Source organism: Cuculus canorus, chromosome 13 (genome assembly GCF_017976375.1).
Source record: "Cuculus canorus isolate bCucCan1 chromosome 13, bCucCan1.pri, whole genome shotgun sequence".
NCBI lineage: Eukaryota > Metazoa > Chordata > Aves > Cuculiformes > Cuculidae > Cuculus > Cuculus canorus.
This window is the reverse complement of record NC_071413.1, coordinates 14,066,551-14,085,000: the sequence shown is the minus strand read 5'-3', so window position 1 is coordinate 14,085,000 and position 18,450 is coordinate 14,066,551. Positions and strand designations below refer to the sequence as shown.

Genomic DNA, 18,450 nt, shown 5'->3' with positions numbered 1-18,450 from the left:
AGCACATGCCACAGCTGGACTAGCAAGATGCGAAAGATCAATACTGGATCAATACAGAAGGCAAATCAATCACAAGGGTTTTCTTTTCAAAATATTTAATTAAATGTGGTGGCAAATAACTTCAGGATTTATTGTTTGATGCTAAGAGCATTACTGATTTTTCTTTTCTAAATTTCCACATGGGGACTGCCTGGTTCCTGGTCAGAGGATTATAAGGGACTAGGGAGTGGAGGAGACAGATTTCCAATATATAATAACTTGTATATATACATGATTATAGACTCACATGGTGCTTTAAATAATCCACTCTGTCGATGACTCATTCCATTAGCCCTGAAAAAGAAGGCACTTCTGACTTCAGGAGATGGTTTTTTGTTTATCCCTCAACATAAAACCCATTCGGCCTTTAAAGTTAACTATGTAACCATCCTTTCCCCCTGTTTTTCCCTAGGGTTTCCATCATCCCCGCAGCGGGAGAGGACACCGGGGGGTTCGCTGCGTGCCCTGCCGGGGGGGGTTGCGGGATGCGCGGTGCGGCGTTCCTCTCCGTGGCTGATCCCGCAGCTCTCCTCCGCACCTCTTGCTCGCCCTTACTTACTTTTAACAAATCACTACAAGCCCGCGGAGCAATCAATAGCTCTGAACGATCGCGTTTGACCTGCTTAAGGAGAGGAAAGAGCAATAACGCCAGTGCCGGCCCCCAATTTCTTTTTTTCTTTATTCTATTTTTGCACCATCCTGGCGCCCGTCCCCGTGTGCCCGGCTCCCGCAGAGCCTCCCGGTGCCCCGGCAGCGCTGCTCCGTCCCGGGGCGGGGAGGGTTCCCACTACCCGGGGTTCCGCTCTGCCTGGCTTCAACTCCCCCCCAACACCCCCCCCTCCCCTCAGGCTCGGTACCCTTTCTCCGGGCTTGCAGCTAAGGCTGGGGCCGAATCCTGCCTCCCGGGAGGGGGCTGTGCCCCCGCACTCCGCGCCCCCCCATAGGCGGGGATCGATGCCCGCCCCCCCGGGCCATCCCTCACCCCCCACATCATCCATCTCCAGCCGCACCTCCGCCGCGCTGGGTCCTATTTACCGATCGGGTTTCAGGGCTGCAGTGCCGGTGCCGGGCGGGCACAAACCCGGCGGGGTCCCCTCCCCAGCGGCGGGGCAGAGGCTCACACGCTTCTGGCACACCAGGCTACACCGAGAGGTGTTGCCTATTCATTTGGGGACATTCCTTCCTTTTTAATTTTTTTTCCCACTTCCCACATTCGAGAAAACGTTTAAAAAAATGTCTTAAAAAATTAGCAGCTTAGCAGAAGGCCACAAGGTTCGGTGTCCCCAGTTTGTGTTGCCTGCCTCGTCTCTCCGCGCCCGCCCACCGCCTCGCATCCCTCGGTGCTCCGCGCTCTCCCAGCGCCAACAGCTCCTCCCGGCACGGCACAAGCGGAGCTGCCGCTCTCCCACTGGGCGAACAGCTGTGAAATGTTGCGGGCTTGGCTCTCCCTAACGATTTGGGGCGTCTTTTCCTCCCCCCTAAGCTCGCCCCGCGTCTCCGTGCCGCTGCTGCCCAGCTGAAGGCGACAATCGCTATTGGAAATCAATGCGTGTCACCGTCGCGATAATGATGGCAAACCTGTAAAAACCGGCCATGGAGAAAACAGCGGATAGAGAGGGGCCAAAGGCCGCCGGGACGGGGAGCTCTGGCAGTGCTCCCACTCATCTCCTAAAGAGCTTCCAAAACGCACCGCGGACCCTTCCCCCGGTCCTCCCCCTCCCCCGCGCGCCGGGGAGTTTATAAAGCGTATTTCCTTCGCTAAGTGGTAACACCATCTGGTTATCTGCGACACGGAGCATGCTGGGGTTCTGTTACCCACCCAGAAATATATATATATTTTTTTTTTTGCAGCTCGGCTCCATCCCGGCGAAAGCCGAGGGGAGCAGAGAGCGAAGCCCCGTCCCCCCGCCCCGGGCACCGGCCGGGCTGCCTCAAACCCGCTCCCTGCGATCTTATCCGGCGTTACTGCAGATCCAGCCTCTTCCACCAAACAACAGATGCAGCCTCTAATGCAAATATTGCCATTTCCCTGCTGAATTAGCCTTGTCACTTAGCCCAGAAGCTGGCAGCGTTAAGCCAGCTTGCATTTTAATTTGGCCCTGAAGTTACTTATTTCATTATTGATCAAACATAATGCTGAATCAATGTTCATCTTGTTACCTGGGCCATTTCCATGTAATACAGTGATAGCACTGCCTGGAGTTACTCATTCCCATCCCAAAGTGACTTTACCATAAAATCAATGCTTGTTTGTTACTGATATAAGGCAGCATCCGTGGGATGAAAAGCAAATAAAGCAGTTACGCCATCGCGATCTAAAAGTTTGGACGAAATATGTGCTTGAATAAAGACTTTGATATTTAAATGTATTTTATCGGCATCAAACTCGTCCTATCCAGGCCGACGGGACAGAAAAGTCTCAGATGACGGGCTTTGATACTGTAGGTGTTGCCATTTGTAAACGCTACCTGGGACCTAATGGGGGAATCGTTTCTAAACCAGAGTATCATTACACAGCAGATGTGGGCTGTAAGCTCTTCCGGGCAGGGACTGTTTTGGAAAAACAGTAATTAATACAATAGTAATTAATGATTGTGTCACAAGATTAGACTCCGCGCAGCGTTATCTTCAGCGCAGCTGCTGCTCCTTTTCTTTTCTTGTGTTTTCCCCTCCAGCTAATAAACCCAGCTACAAATTAGGCGAAGCTGCCCGCACGCCCGGCTCTGCCATGCGGCGGCCCGAGAGCGCCGAACCACCGCACCCGCGGAATGCCCCGCTCGGGTGTCCGCGCTGACACTGCAGCCGTCCAGAGTCGTTGCTGACGTTGCGTTCCCCTCCGGGTCCCGTGTGTCTCCCCCATCCCGCGGGAAGCGGGACTGGGGCAGCCGGAGAGGCACTGTTGTGTAGGGACCGTCCCAGCGGGGTGGCTCCCGGGGGCTCCACCGAGGGCTTACGGGGAAACGGAGCAGCAGCAGGACGGGAAGGGGCTGTTAAAGCTCGAGAAACCCGGGATAACCCCGGCTTACCGCGGCGCAGCCCTCCCGCGGGGCCAAGGGTTGTGGGCGAGGAGAGATGTGACTGAAAAGGGCGAGGGGAAGTTTCCCACAGTTGTGAGCGCTTTCTGCCCACTTCTCCGCTCCCCGGGAGCACCGGGAATGTCCCTGCCGGAGGTCGGAGTCAGAGAGCCGAGCTGACACCGGCACGACACAAAAGCCGCTCGTTCCGATGGACGGTGCAAAGTCTAATAGGGAGCATAAAATATATTGGCGTAAAATTAGTGAATTGCACCAACATATTATAAATCATCTAAACGGTCAAACCGCAGATATGAATCACAAATTCCTATAAAGATTAATGTTTCCTAAGATTCGCAGCAATTATACATTTTTTTGGACAAAAGCCTTCTCCCAACCTCTCATTCCTGAACACTGGGCTTTTTTTTTCTTTTTTTCCTGAAGTCTTTCCAGGTTTCGGTGGGGTTTCTAATGAACGATTTACCAAAGGAAAGGTTTTATTAACACCTCTACAAACGATGAAGTTAAAAGGCAGGGAGAAAGGGAACAGATAGGAAGTTAGGTAACACAATATACTGACCTGCTGGCAACGGTCCGAACGCAAATCAGCAACGCGCCACAATGGTGGGAAAAAAAACCCTCAGAGAAATGAAGGGGAAAAAATAACAGCAAGAGGCCAGCTGTGACCGAGTAGGGACAAGGCTGCTGTTCAGGGCTGCCCCTGGAGCCTTCAGCATCTGCTGGTGGCCTCTCACTTTTGCTTACCCTCTTGTGGTACACAGTGTAGCTAGGTCTGCTTAAAAGCAGCAGAAAGAGGAGAACACGACTGAGAGCAGAAAGGGGACATTATTTCTCGAGGAAATAGGCTGGCAGGAGGTGTACAGGACTTCAGGTCTCTCAGGCACTATTTTTCCTTTCGCGCCTTTGTGCAGAACTGGAGATAATAGTTGGGGCTGCAGGTAACAGAGTCTGTTCTTATTCAATTTCCCTAAATGGCCTGAAGAGCACTTAAAAGCCCGGAGAGCTTCTGGCCAGCATTTTCTTATTAACTAATTTCACTTCGATCCTATTAAAGTGCATGCTTTATAACCTTCAAATGAACCTCTCCCTCTCCCTCGCCCTCTCCCTCATAACAAAGCCATTACCTTTTAATATCAGACTAAAGCTTTTTAAACATGTTGCTCCCTCCTTTACTAATACTACAGGACGTGTGTCACACGAACAGCTCCAGAGCACCCACTGCTGCCCCTCCTGCACCCACAGCACCCAGAAAGGCTCCACCGAGGCTCAGAGGTCTCAGGGCCTGGGGAAGGATGTAGGAGCCCAGGGGAGCCATGGGCAGAGGGCGCTAGAAAATGGGATTGAAGAGATTTGCTTTATTTCGCTTTGGGAAAATCTCTGCAATAATGGGTTTTAAATGGATACATATATTTACCGTTTCAAACGGGTTCTGCTGTTTCCTGGTAACGATCACCACAAATGGTAATAATAAAAGATGAAGTATTTTTTCTCACCTTAGGTCATTAGATTTACAGACAAGGTACTAAATCATTTTAGCTCCCCAAACCTTGAAGGAAAGGCGCACATGCACTCCCGTCCCCTTCTCTCCTCCTCCCCCTTCCGAAGAAACCTGCGACGGGAGCGGAGACAAAACAGTCGCCGAGGCTGGAGGAATGTCTCCCTTCAATAGTTTACTAATAATAACAATAATAATTAAAAAAAGTTGGCGTTGGCCGCGGAGCGCAGGCTGTCAGTGGCCTCGTCCCAAAGCCTTAACACGAAGGGTCATTAATTGTATTTTCTTTCCAAATCATATGTCACTGCAATTAACAGATTCTGATCAAGAGACTCCTTTCAGATTGATTCCATATGTGATAAGGAATGTGCAGCTTGTTATCTATCTGTCGCCTTGGAATTATGGAAAAGCTTCAAACGTGTAATTTGAAGAGTCTTTTACCCAGCGCTTTGATCTTTCCCTCTTTTTTTTTTAACTCTTTTTTAACTGCGGCCCTTCTCCTAATCCCGCTGGTTTGTCTGCCCCCCCCATCCCCCGCCGGCCCCGCAGACGGCTCTCCCGCAACTTCCAGCGAGCAGCCTGCGGCTCCCCGGCCGGGCTCTGCGGCAGAGAGAGACACCTCCGGCCCGGGGACGCGTCCCCCTGTCCCCTCTCGTCGCCCGTGGCGTGGGAACCGAGACGGGGCTCCCCGGAGGCGGGCGCGGTGCTGCCCGCGGGCACCGCCCGGCCCCGCAGCTCCTCCCGCTGCCGGTCCCGCAGCCCCCGCGCTGCTGCGGGCTCGGGGAAGCCCAGCTGCAGCCGGAGGGAGGTTTGGTTTGAGCCGGGCGGGAGAGGAGGGAGGCGAGGCCGTGGGGAGGGCGGGCTGGCGGGCGGGGGTGTGCGTGTGTGTTTGGGGTAATAAATCAGGAGCCGCTCTCTCAGCTTTGACAGATCCCGGCCAGAAGACACGTGTCTGTCCGGCCGAGGAGCGCTCCGCCGCCGTCGGGCCCCGCACGGCTCCCCCCGCAGGACGAGCCGCCTCCAACCTCCCCTCCGCGGCTCCCTTCGGCTCCAGCCAGACAAAGCGGCTCCCTCTCGGCTTCCCTCGCTCTCCTGCTCGCTCCCCGTCCTCGGGGAAGGGGCTTCGCTCCCGTTCCCAATGTCGCCCCCCGCCCTTCTTGCCCTGCCCGGCTGCGCTCCCCGCCTGCCCCCCAGCCCTTCACAGCCTCGGCTTGTCCCGGCCCCGCAGACCCTTCCTCTGCCGAAGGCGCTTCTCGCCCTGGACACGGCTCCCTCCCCCCGCCCTGCCCCCGGGACGCTGTCTCCTCTCCTCTCTCTCCCGCACCGTTTGCTGTCTTCTCCGCGTTTTTTCCCCTCTCCCCCCCCTCAGCCAAGAACTGCTTCCCTGCGGATTTGTCCTCCGTTCCATTTGGTCCGGCTACGTTTCCTCTCCGTTTCTTTCCCATTAATAAACCATTCCTCACCCTCACCCTGACCTGGATCCATTCGCACCCATAAATTTCTCCCCTCCCGTGCCTCCCCCCCCCGGCCGCCCCCGCAGCCCCGCGGCTCCCGCACCGCCCCAGCCCCGCCGGTGGCTCCCGCCGGGGACCAACTTGTATCGATTTGTGCTGCTGATTTAAAACCCACCAAACGGTACTGCCGGCTCTGACCCCTCGTGCCGGGCGTGCAGCCACGGAAAGACGGGTCCGGTTAGGTGGGACAGGCGTGTGCCCCCCGTGCCCGCCCGCGGGAGGCTCGAACACCAGCGGGGCGAACGCCACTGCAGCAAACGGCGGCGGATTCGTCTGCTTTGGCAGATTTGTCCCTTTTGTCTCTGAAGTAGATAGTTTAAAAAGTTGTGGTCTGCATCCAAAAACCCTCCCTCGCCCCCTCGGCATCGCATCGCCGAGCACCGCTCACGGAAAAGTTTAAAGCAAATCAGGACGTGGGCTTCGCTGCCTGTTTTTCTTTTGAATTAAAACAAGAAATAAACTTATAACTGAATTTAATATTGTTATCTCCATTGCTTTATACTATCAAAAGCTATTACAGGAAAAACGTCGAATAGAAGAAAATAAATTCCTCCAACACAGAGTTGTTTTTGCACTAGATTAGCAGATAGGAAATGCTATAAAGATGAACTTAATACGATTAGAGATGTTTCCTACAGATTTTCATATATTGATTCAGGGAATTTTAATTCTGGAGCTTGCTTTGCTATAATCCGCATTTATTACAAGCTGATACAGTTTTATTATAGCAAGCTATCAAGGTCGATTCCTTTAACTGCATAATCTGACATGAATTTCATTTTTAAAGAAATGTAGTTATAAAAATCCATACTGTGGGCACAGTGGTTATATTGTACCTAAATCATATTTTAAAGGCAATAAATCCAGAGAGTATTTAGGAAGAGAGAGGAATATGGTTAAACAGCTCTCCTCCAATCTCAACTCCTGAAAAGACCCTTCAAACTTTTTTTTTTTTAAACTAATATTTAAGCAGCGAATATTTTAAAAAGAAGATAAGGGTGGCAGGTTCGGGTCCCCCCTCCCCTGCCCGCAGTGCCAGCCCCACAGGTTGTATGAACTTTCCCTGCTCCTCCTCAGCACCCCCCTCCCCGCTCACGGCAGGATGAAGCAGGGCGCACCGGCGCTGGCCAGAGACGCGCCGTGATTGAACTGGCGTTTAACTGCTTTTAAAAGGCTAAATTGCAACTCACACGCTGGTTTCAGAGAAGGAAGGAGGGAGGGGGGGCGGCTAAAAGGAGAGGGGGGAAGCAAAACGTAATTTAAAATGTGTTGATCATAAAAAAAAGTCCCCTATTCGGTAATTAAAACGTATCTTGACTCCCTCCCAATAGCTTCTTAGAAGCCCGTGCCACTGTTCCCTTTGCAAGTGTTGCACGTACCAGGTACTTCCCTCTAAGCCTTGTAGTGATTCAGAACAGAGGGAATAAGCAAAATGATCATAAATTTCCTAATTAGAGATTTCGCACCAAGACAAAAAGGTGTTAATGAGTTTAATTCCAGTGCCTGTCATTGTCCCTTTTTTCACACCACTTATTTACTAATGGCCCAGAGGGCTGCTCCCGTCTCTCCTTTGTTAAGATTTTAATTTGCCTTCTTTTCTGCCTTTGATGTAAAATTGTGACCTACAACTCTTTGAAGTCCCTTATTAGGAGGAAAATTAACTTAGCTTTTCCACTGTATCTGCCCACTGTTAGCCCAGACAAAATGTAGAGGACTCCTTAAAGGTTCAGTACATTAGCAAATTTTCCAAGGTAGCTCTGGAAATGCAAATATTTTACAAAAAAAAAAAATTTAGTGGACTTTTAAATCTATATTAAGAGATGTAACCCTCGCCAGGGCCGGAGAGGGGGAAGGGAAAGGAGGGAATAACTTAATAAAGGAAACAAAATGAACCCGAGCAAAGAAAGGCTGTAAATTTGAAAACCTGAGAAGGAGGGGGCTGGGGGGGGAAAGCCTTTATTTTTAAATGTCACAACTTTTTCCTGTCCCTCTCGTGTGCCGCTCACAGCTGACACCCTGGCTTCCTATGCGCCGGGGAAGGGGGGGGTGGTGGCTGTGAAAGAAATTATATCTAAATCTATCTCTATATAATTAGAATACCATGAGGCAGGGTTAAACCTTTGTAAAACACACAACTGATTGGCGATCGCTAAAACGAGATTTGAAAGCAACTCAAATAAAAGATCGCGACGTCAGTAAACAGATTTAGAGGGGGAAAAAAAAAAAAGAGGAGGAAAAAAAGCAGCTAGTGACAAACCCGGCGAGAGCGAGCTCTGGGCATGAGAGAGAGAGGGAGGCAGAGGGAGAGAGAGAGACTTAAAAGAAATAGGAGGGGCTTGTGAGAGACTAGAAATGTCAATCAGAGCCCAGAGTCCCAATAATCTCAGGCAATCTGTTAGGACCTGACCTGGGTCCACTCAGATCAATAGGAAAAGTGAGAGAAGAAAGAAGCGACCGGATCGTTTACCGCGGCGGCCGAGGAGAGGAGGGAGCCCGCGGCCCCCGCGCACCCCCGGCTGCCCCCGATGTGCGCCGGAGCCCGCGGGAGGCGTTGAGTGCGGCCGGCCGGAGGGCGAGCGACCCGGCTCCCTCCTCCGCTCCCGGCCCTGCTACTTTCTCCCCTTTCTCTCCCTTCTTCCTCTCTTCTCCCCCCCCTCCTCTTCCTCCCCCCTCCCCTGCCCCCGCTCCCCCACCATGTCTTTCCCCCAGCTGGGCTACCAGTACATCAGGCCGATTTACCCGGCGGAGCGCCCGGGCAGCGGCGGCTCCCGCGGCGGCGCCGAGCTGGCCCCGGCCGGGACCCTCTCCAACGTGCTCTCCTCCATGTACGGCGCGCCCTACGCCGCCGCCCAGGGCTACGGAGCCTTCCTGCCCTACGCCGCCGAGCTGCCCATCTTCCCCCAGCTGGTAAGAGACCCCCGGCGGGGCTCAGCGCCCGCTGCCCGCGGCGCGCCGGGAGGAGGAAGGGGGGGGACGGACACCGGGGCGTTATCGCCGCCCTGCCCCTCGAGAGCCGCGGAGGGGCAGATAGAGCGGCGGCCCCGCGGCTTCTCCCCCCTCGCGGTTTGACGGATGCGGTGCCCGCGATCTGCGGCTTCTCCCCCTGCTCTCTGCCCGCACGGTTTTCAGGGCTGCCGTGGCAGCGATCCGCGGCTTTTCCTCCCCGCACGGTTTGACGGATGCTGTGCCCGGTGGCCCCGCGGCTCGCCCCGCTCCCCCCGCACGGTTTGGTGGATGCGGCGGCCGCGATCCGCGGCTTCTCCCCCCGCACGGTTTGCAGGCTGCGATGCCCGGTGCCGCCGTCCCAGCGTTTCTCCCCCCGCACGGTTTTGACGGCTGCGGTGCCCGCGATCCGCGGCTTCTGCCCCGCTTCCCCCCCGCAGGATTTCACGGCTGCCGTGCCCGGTGCCCCCGTGGTTCGCACGCACCTGGGGAGCCGGAGGGAGCCCGCGGAGCTCCGCGGCTCGGCTCTGGCGCTGCTCCCCCGGGAACGGCGGCGGGATGGAGGGATGGAGGGATGGAGGAGCCCCGCGCGCCGTCTCAGCCGGGCCGCCCCTTCCCTCTCCCCGCAGGGCGCGCAGTACGAGCTGAAGGAGAGCCCGGGGGTGCAGCACGCCGCCTTCCCCCACCACCACCCCGCCTTCTACCCCTACGGGCAGTACCAGTTCGGGGACCCGTCGCGGCCCAAGAACGCCACCCGGGAGAGCACCAGCACCCTCAAGGCCTGGCTCAACGAGCACCGCAAAAACCCCTACCCCACCAAAGGCGAGAAGATCATGCTGGCCATCATCACCAAAATGACCCTCACCCAGGTCTCCACCTGGTTCGCCAACGCGCGGCGGCGGCTCAAAAAGGAGAACAAAATGACCTGGGCGCCGCGCAGCAGGACGGACGAGGAGGGCAATTCCTACGGGAGCGACCACGAGGGGGAAGAGGACAAGAGGGAGGACGAGGAGGAGATCGACCTGGAGAACATCGACACCGAGAACATCGAGAGCAACAAGGACGAGCTGGAGGACGAGCTGCAGGACGCGGAGCTCCTGCACTCCGACTCCAAGACGGACTCGGAGGGCTCCGAGGGCTTCGAGGACCTGCCCGGCTCGGAGGAGCGCTACCTCAAGGCGGCCGAGGGGGAGCCGCACCACCTCCGCCACCACCACCTCCACCACCACCATCACCACCACCACAAGTGCGAGGTCCCCGCCGTCCCGGAGCCCCTCAAGCCGCCTCCCCTGCAGCCTCCCCCGCACCACCTCTCGCCCCCGTCCTCCGCCTCCTCCTCGGCCGCCTCTTCCCCGACGGACGGCGCTTTGGCAGCCACCCTGCCCAAGCCCAAGATCTGGTCGCTGGCCGAGACCGCCACCAGCCCGGACAACCCCCGCAAGTCTCCCGGCGGCGGCTCCCCGCCCGCCCCGCTGCCGCTGCCCCCCGCGCCGCCCCACAGACTCGTCTCCTCCTGCCCTCTGGGCAAGTTCCCCAACTGGACCAACCGCGCCTTCCCAGCCCACCACCACCACCACCACGGGGCCCCGCTGGCCTTACTGAACACTCCTCACCTGCTGGGGCTGGGGGCCGCCCCCGCCTTCCCGCGGCCCGCGGACCAAGCGCAGAGCGCGGAGCCCTCCGGAGCAGGTGACCGATGAGGGTCGGGTCGGGATGGAAGCGGGGGCGGCTCCGCGGAGCCCCCGGCGCGGCCGTCGGGGCGCAGGTGGCGGCGGGGGGGGAGGCTCCTCGCCGCGTCCCCAACCCCGAGAATTACCTTTCTCCGACGGAGAGCGTTTTTGTTGCTGTTGTCGGTGCTGCTCAAAGCGTCTTTAGGGGAAGGACCGGGCCGCAAGGCTTGCTCCGGGGTCGGTTTGTTTTCCTTTTGACGGTCGCTCTTGCTGCAAAAGCAGACATTTGGTCGTATTTGCAACTCGCGAAGAAGAGATCTTAAGTCCAGAGGCTTAAATTCAGGGATCGGGCGAAACAAAACCGGGGTTGTAAAGGAACGCTTTTTTTTTTTATTTTTTTTTTTTATTTTCCCCTTCTCTTTTTAGATCGATCTAGTGCCTTGGAAGTAGAGAAAAAGTTAATAAAGACAGCTTTCCAGCCAGTGCAGAGGCGGTAAGAGCTTTGCTTCCTCAGTCTCCTAAGGATATAGAGAGAGGGTTGTAAATGGTTAGCTCATATTCTCCGTTTCTTTAGTTCCCTTTCCAGGGCGGTTTCTTGTTCTTCCTCTGCGTGCGTGGTGGGTTATTGCCGTTATATCTACTTTTTTTTTTGCTGTTTTCCCTTCTGGACACGGTGCGGGGTGGCGGCGGGCCGGGCAGGAGCGCGTTGCCCATCGCCGGGGTCTCTTGGCCTTCCGGGAAAAGACGGCGGCAGCGGGAAAATAACAAATAAAATAATAAACCCCAGCTAGTGCGAAAACTTAGGAGGCTGAGCCTTGCTGTCCCGAGCCTTGCTGTCCTGAGCGTGGCCACTGAAACCAGTGACTCTTGATTGACTGGAACCACGGGGATCGGGCCCCTGGTATTTTCGTAGCTAAATAAATTTGATAGAAGTCACTCTGAAAATTTTTATATTTAGAAATCTATTTTAAAAAAAATAACAACAACAACAAAACCAGCGCTACTTACAGTTAAAAATACCGTAACAGCCCAACCTGATTAGAAAGCCCATTAAATTATTTTTTTTTTTCTTCTGTGTCATTTTTTTCCAGGCCCCAGAACCAACTTGATGCCGCTATGGTTCTATCGGCGTTGTCATCATCATAGTTAATTTTTTTTTTTAATTGTTGTTGTAATGATTGTAAAAAGAAATCTCTGTATAGGTACAACTTGTAAGCATGTCCGTGTATTAAAACTTAAAAAAAGAAAAAAAAGAAAAAAAAAAACCAAACCAAACCCGCTTCTGTACTATCATCTGGATTAGCTGAGTTTGTGAGGATTTTTGGAAGTCCAGTGAGAATTGGGTGTTTCGATTTTTCTTTTTTTTTGTTGTTGTTTTTGTATATACAGTAAAAATGTACATACGTGTGAACCAAATTGTACAAGAAAGTATATATTTTTGGCTAATAAATAAACTGTTGCCACTTTGCCTACACTCTCTTTCCCCACTCCTGGAGTTGTTTTCCTCCCTTCCCCCCCCGCCGTCGCTGTCGTTCCGCGGTGGGAGCTGCGCCTCCTCGGGCGGAGCGCGGGGCGGAGCGGGGCGTGCGGGCGGCGGCGGCGCCGAACGCTGGAGCCGCAGCGCCCCCTGCAGGCGCTGCTGCCCGCCCCGAGGACCTGGTTAGCGGCTATTGATATCCCACCCCCCCCATCGGGTTTGCATCCTGGCCGAAATGCCGGCACCGAGATGCGATGAGCGGCTCAGCAGCCCCGCACCGGGAGCCTCGCCTTCCCCTACTCATAAAGCTGAGAACGTGTAGCTTCGTTTCCTCAGCAAAACGCTGAGAACCGGCCGGATAAAAACCATCCCCATGTGGCTGTTTTTGAGGGGCAGGGGATGCTCCCTCTTCCTTTCCCAATTTTCCATCACTCCGAGCCCATCACCGAGGTCCCCGGTCTGGGAGGGGGCAGGTAGAGCTGAAAGGGCTGTCTCCCTCCTGCTCTTGTTCCCAGGCTCTTCCTTCTTATCTCTGTCTGGGGAATGCTGTGCCCCCTAATCTTCCTTAGCATCCCTGTCTGGGGGGGGATGCTGTGCCCCCTACTCTTTCTTAACATCCCTGTCTGGGGGGGGATGCTGTGCCCCCCATTCTTCATTAACATCCCTGTCTGGGGACTGCTGTGCCCCCCACTCTTCCTTAACATTCCTGTCGGGGGGGGGATGCTGTGCTCCCCACTCTTCCTTAATATCCCTCTCTGGGGAATGCTGTGCCCCCTACTCTTCCTTAGCATCCCTGTCTGGGGGGGGATGCAGTGCCCCCTACTCTTTTTTAACATCCCTGTCTGGGGGGGGATGCTGTGCCCCCCACTCTTCATTAACATCCCTGTCTGGGGGGTGTTGTGCCCCCCACTCTTCATTAACATCCCTGTCTGGGGGATGTTGTGCCCTCCACTCTTCATTAACATCCCTGTCTGGGGGATACTGTGCCCCCCACTTTTCCTTAACATCTCTGTCTGGGGGATGCTGTGCCCCCCACTCTTCATTAACATCCCTGTCTGGGGAGTGCTGTGCCCCCCACTCTTCATTAACATCCCTGTCTGGGGGATGCTGTGCCCTCTACTCTTTCTTAACATCCCTGTCTAGGGGGTGCTGTGCCCCCCACTCTTCCACCCCTCCTCACGCTCCTGGAAATGGCATAATTACAGAGGTAGTGATTAAATACCTGGTGCTTTTCTCGTTTTGGTGACAGAGCATAAGGAGGGGGAGGGTGCTCGGAGCTAGGAAGCAGGAGTTAAAATGAAGTTAAAGTACAAACAGAAGCACATAGCTGACATGCTTCAAGTTTAGACAGTACAAGATATGCAAATGCGCAGGGCTGCGCGGTATTGACATTTTGAGGTCATAGTGATAGGAATGTATTATTTATAGGATCGGGTTGCACTAGGCCGACAAACTACATTTTAAATCCTAGGCGTTTGTAAGCGATAAGATTTTTATACATATGTTTACACTGTATATGTGTGTGTGTAAACCGACGTTTTACATACGTGTTTTAATATTTCACAATTAGTGCTCTCCCTGGCAGCCATTCCGGTGGGGAGACCCCTCGCCCGGTGCATGCCTGCAGCAGAACCAGCCCTGGCCCTCCAGGGAGGCTTGGGAAGGGACCCGCAGAGTTTGTAGCAGCGTTGTGATCTCTGCTTTCTTCCTCCTTCGTCTCCTTCCTTTGCACATACGTCCTCTCTGGCCACAGCTCACCCTGGAAACCGTGTTTACCTCCTCCCAGTCTTTGCAGCTCTGTCTTTCCGCCAGGAACCGTTCCCCCTCTTTCGTCTCCTGAAGCGAGGGGAAACTCTGTGGGTGGGTGGGTAGAAAACGGATTGTTTCTCATGTAGATTTCACCCCGTCTCTCTGCACTTTGTATCCCTTTTTTTTTTTTCCTTAGTCAATTCTTCCTGAGGAAAAAAAGAAAAAAAAAAAAAAAAGAATGTAATGGCATGTAAAATGGGAGGGGTAGGGGGACAGAAAGCTAGAGGCAAATTTCCACATCCCCTTCCTCTGGACATCCTGGTGGGTTTTCCATAGAAACTTTCACACAGTAGCCAGACAGATGCTTGAAGGGAATGGAAGCAAATAATGAGACCACGATGGGAAAACAATTGCATCCGCAGCTTTCTACCTCCATTAAAGGCTCCTTTGCCTTTGCAGCAGAAGCCCTCGCTTCCCCGTCTCCCTTCACTCACCCTGCCTGGCAGGGTGCTCCCGCGGCAGCGCGCCAGCCATGGGAAAGCCGCCCCTTTGGCTTCTGGAAGTGAGAACTTGGTTTCCCTGTGGGGGGAAAGCCGCTTTTGTGCCTGCCCAGCTTCCCTAAGGTGGAGAAAATTCCCATTAATTTCGTAAAGAAACATTTTGTTATGCGTGTTTCAACAAAACATTAAAAATCCTACTCCTATATACTATTTATTTTTTTTTTTTTAGAAACCACTCTCTCAGCCTGACAGCCCCACTGGAGCCCCAGCCAGGCCTGCCCGCGACGGCACACTGAGGCCTCCCTCTCCCTCTCTGTTGGCTGCTCTTTTCCTGTCTAATCAATTATCTCCCTAGCTAGTCCTTCTCAAAGGTGAGAGCTCATTATGCATATTCATAAATCACAGCTCCCAGACCTGACACTGATTGATGTAATCATCTCCTGCTCGCTCCCTGTCTGTGCGGGGGCCGTCCGGAGGAAACGCCGGCAAGGAAGAAGAGGCAGGAGAAAGAGACTTCCAACTTGTCAGACCCACTTCTGCTGGGAGCAGCTCGCTGGGCGTAGCGGGCCGTGTCAGCCTTCCCATTCACCGCAGCCAAAGTGCCCATCACAGCCCAGGGATAAGACAGGAGAAAGCCCCCTGAGCTGAGAAATTCCACTCAGCTGCCTCCACTATGGATAACTGCTATGCAGACAAAATTACCGGCGTACGGAAAAGATCCGCCACAGTGTTCATAGTCGGGCATTAGACCGTGCATTAAAATTCCCCCCCACCCCCTCAAAATCCTTCATGTTAGGTAGCATCCTTATTTTTTTTGTTTTCCTTAGACAGTTAAAGCTGGTTTATCCTCATAGGAACAGATTTATCCTGGAATGGATTCTGATCATGAGTTTTAAGATATGTGATATAGCAAATACCTTTAATATTATACCTGCAGCTGTCTCAGTAACTATATTGTGAAAAAAAAAGAATAAAAGGAAGAAGTTGTGGAGATATAACTTGCTGCTGCAAAGGTTTGAGTTCAAAAGGGCTCCTTCAGCCCAGCCTACCCGTTTCCCAGACAGGAACGTGTATCTCAGCTATGATTTGCTTCCCAAAGCATGCTTCAGCATGGCAGCATTCAAGATGCTGTTTAGATGATGTGGTTTACCTGTATGGTTAACATTCACACTTTTAAAATACCTCTTTTTATCACTTTGATCAGAACAATCAGTCTACTAAAGTAATAATACAAAAATATATGCCCTGGAAATCATAACAAGATATAAATCAAAGGGAGTCCTAATCAAGTACTTTTGAAAGTGTTATCTTCCTTGTTAACAAATGGTAATAAGAAAATTAAGGCTTATAGCTCGCTTGCGTTTTATCTAAGAAAACCAATAAAGATATCAGATGTTCTTTGTTTTATATGTTGGAATGTAAAGCAGAATAATGAAGACCATGTATATTCTAAGGGTTCATTCACTTTACGGGTATTAACCCTTTAGGATGCCAGTGAAATTCTGAATTTGCAGAATGAGGATGAGACGGTGCTGCCACCCAGGGTTTTTGAAGCCCATCTTTGCTGCAGTAAAGACAGCATTTTTTTTTTTTATTAAACGCTGAAATTGGAACAAAGCAACAATGGCTGCTTGCTAACTATGCATGTCCAACAGGCCTCTTTACTATTCAGCAAATGGAAGATATTAAACAACATTTTGCTTAAAGGTACACTGAGGCCATTTCCATTAGGACATGGTGTCATTCATTTATTCACATGTTAAGTGGATGTCCTTGTGGCTAATGAGTAATAATCAACAGTGACTCCACTTTATTCCTTTGCTCCCAGCAATGTTAAATACTCTGATGGAGTCTCTTTGCTGACACACTAGAGAATATGGTTAAAAAGTGCTAAAGGACATTTCCAGCGTAGAGCAGCTGCATACACACATGCTGGAAAGAGTTATTAGAGTCTATTCTATTAGTCTTTGTTCTTGTTTAAGGCACGATGCATGGAAACTGCTGATATTTATTTGAAGGTATTTTATGCCTTAAAAGCTGAGAATTCTCTCGGTTTGAGAGTCAATGTGCTTACTGCTAGAAGATGAGCTCTTGTCCAGCTGGCTTATAAAAAAATCAAACTGCACTTTACAGTACCTTCCCTAGATTCTATACATGACTTCAGAGAAATATTTAGTAGAGAAGTGATTTAGGACAAAACCTTTCCAGCAAAAAAATATAGTTTGACATTTATTTTATAAAATAAAGTAACTCCCCTACGAGCTAATTAATCCATTTTATTACATCAACCTCAGCAGCTAAGTAGGTTAATAAATGATATTACTGTATATATTTTTTCCTTTACAAGACTGCTTACACTGGAGTCTGCAGCTTGCTTGTCCCCTGTGTCAATTCCTAAAGTTTGAAAGGTATAACTGAATCATTCTTGGTCATGATTAAGCTTAAGTTAGAAATAAAATATGTCAATCAATCTGGTTGGAAATGTTCCTGCTGTCTAAGCTGGTTATGCAAAACACTCTAAGGTGTGTAGGCATGCTCAATTAGGTCAAGGGATCTGATGGCACTTCTAGCCATAAATGTGTGTCACTTGGATTCCTCATTATTTTTAGCAGTGGTGAAAATGCATGTCAGTAGGCCAGCTAGCCAGGCTAGAATAAAATTACTTACCAAGTATGCATAAAACTGAGGGTTTAATACATTAATATTATTCTTATTTCCAAGCAAAACAGCAAAAGGAAAATATGTCTCTCTCTCCCTCTCAAATATATGAGTCACTCTATTGAATTTCTCAGCGATCATTAGTATAATTCACACTGGGCTATGCAATACTCAAGATACCTTAGTAAAATTTAAGTGCCTAAAAACATAGATGTAATGTGAAATTAGATACAAGGAGTAAAAACATTGATTTGCTTTGTTACAGTCTAACTTGCTTCCAAGAGAGGTAAAACGTAAGCTTCACTAGGATATTAAACTAGCCCTGTTCCAAAATAATTTAATGAAACAGGACACTTCAGATGGCTATTGAGCAGCAACGCTAGTGCCAGGGTTCTCAGACAGAGGCTTCTGCAAGCCATTCCTATAGAAGACAATGTCAGAAATTTATGCCTGATAGACGGGTTTCTTCTAGCGCACTAAATCATAGCCTGATACTAAAAAAATGTTTCCATGTAACTCCAGGAAAGAAATGCCAGGAAAGCAAGTTTTAGTGCTCGTGGCTGCCCTCCTGACATCTGGTGTCGTCACTGAGATCACCTGAATCTGCTAAATGACGAGGGTTAAACCCTCTAGTTTTAAACGTTCCATGCTGGTACTTTGAACCACACCGAGACCTTGGGCTTGGGCACAAGAAATTGAACGAGAAACCAACTAAAGCCAACACAACACTCCAGCCTCTTTTTGTTATGCAAAAAAACCCCAAACCCCTCCAAACAAAAAAAATCCAACCCTAAACGTAGAAAACTGGCAAACTAAAAGAAAAACATTCCTTCCAAGAACTGGAGGTGGGACTAGCACCATGGGTAAGGCTGGTGCCTCTTAAACATGGTTCTTAAATATTGCATTAAAGATGGCAGTGTCCCTTTAAGAACAGCACCACAGAGGTAATATTTTCTTTACTGCCAATAAAATGGAATTAAATCTCATGAATTAATATATTCAGTTCAGGAAGAATTCCCATTCTTGTCTTCGGATATCAAAATGGAGCCATCATCAGTCAGTTAGTTAAATAGGAGAATTCGGAGAGTAAGTAAATGGAAGAGCTTTCAAACCCAGGGCTAAAAATGCCCAATGAATGTGTAGGGGGCTTCAATAAAAAGGTTTTGACTTGTGTTTTCACCCCTTTCCCACTTTGCTCATTGTTTACTGACACTGCTATGGACACAGTATTCAGTCTCTGCCCGCCCCAGCCCTGGGATGTAAAAATGTCATCTCTATTGTGCTGCTGGGCTCGCTTTGATGCTGCCGCAGCCCTTTGTGTGCCCTTCTCAATCCCTTTATAAGGCTGTCCTGATTGTCCATACTGAACA

General features: G+C 51.4%; 1 protein-coding gene across 2 annotated transcripts; it reads left to right on the top strand.

The window, feature by feature from the left end:
* Positions 1 to 8,380: 8,380 nt before the first annotated feature.
* On the top strand, positions 8,381 to 12,171 carry IRX3 (iroquois homeobox 3). Of its 2 annotated transcripts, XM_054078983.1 has the most exons (4): positions 8,381 to 8,990; positions 9,656 to 10,715; positions 11,123 to 11,189; positions 11,788 to 12,171. In XM_054078983.1, exons 1-4 carry the CDS (start codon positions 8,778 to 8,780, stop codon positions 11,840 to 11,842), a joined length of 1,395 nt encoding a protein of 464 aa, XP_053934958.1. In that variant the 5' UTR covers positions 8,381 to 8,777; the 3' UTR covers positions 11,843 to 12,171. The 2 variants fall into 2 exon arrangements, with proteins under 2 accessions (XP_053934958.1, XP_053934957.1); XM_054078982.1 differs by lacking the exon at positions 8,381 to 8,990 and having other exon boundaries at positions 9,015 to 10,715.
* The last annotated feature ends 6,279 nt before the right edge of the window (positions 12,172 to 18,450 follow it).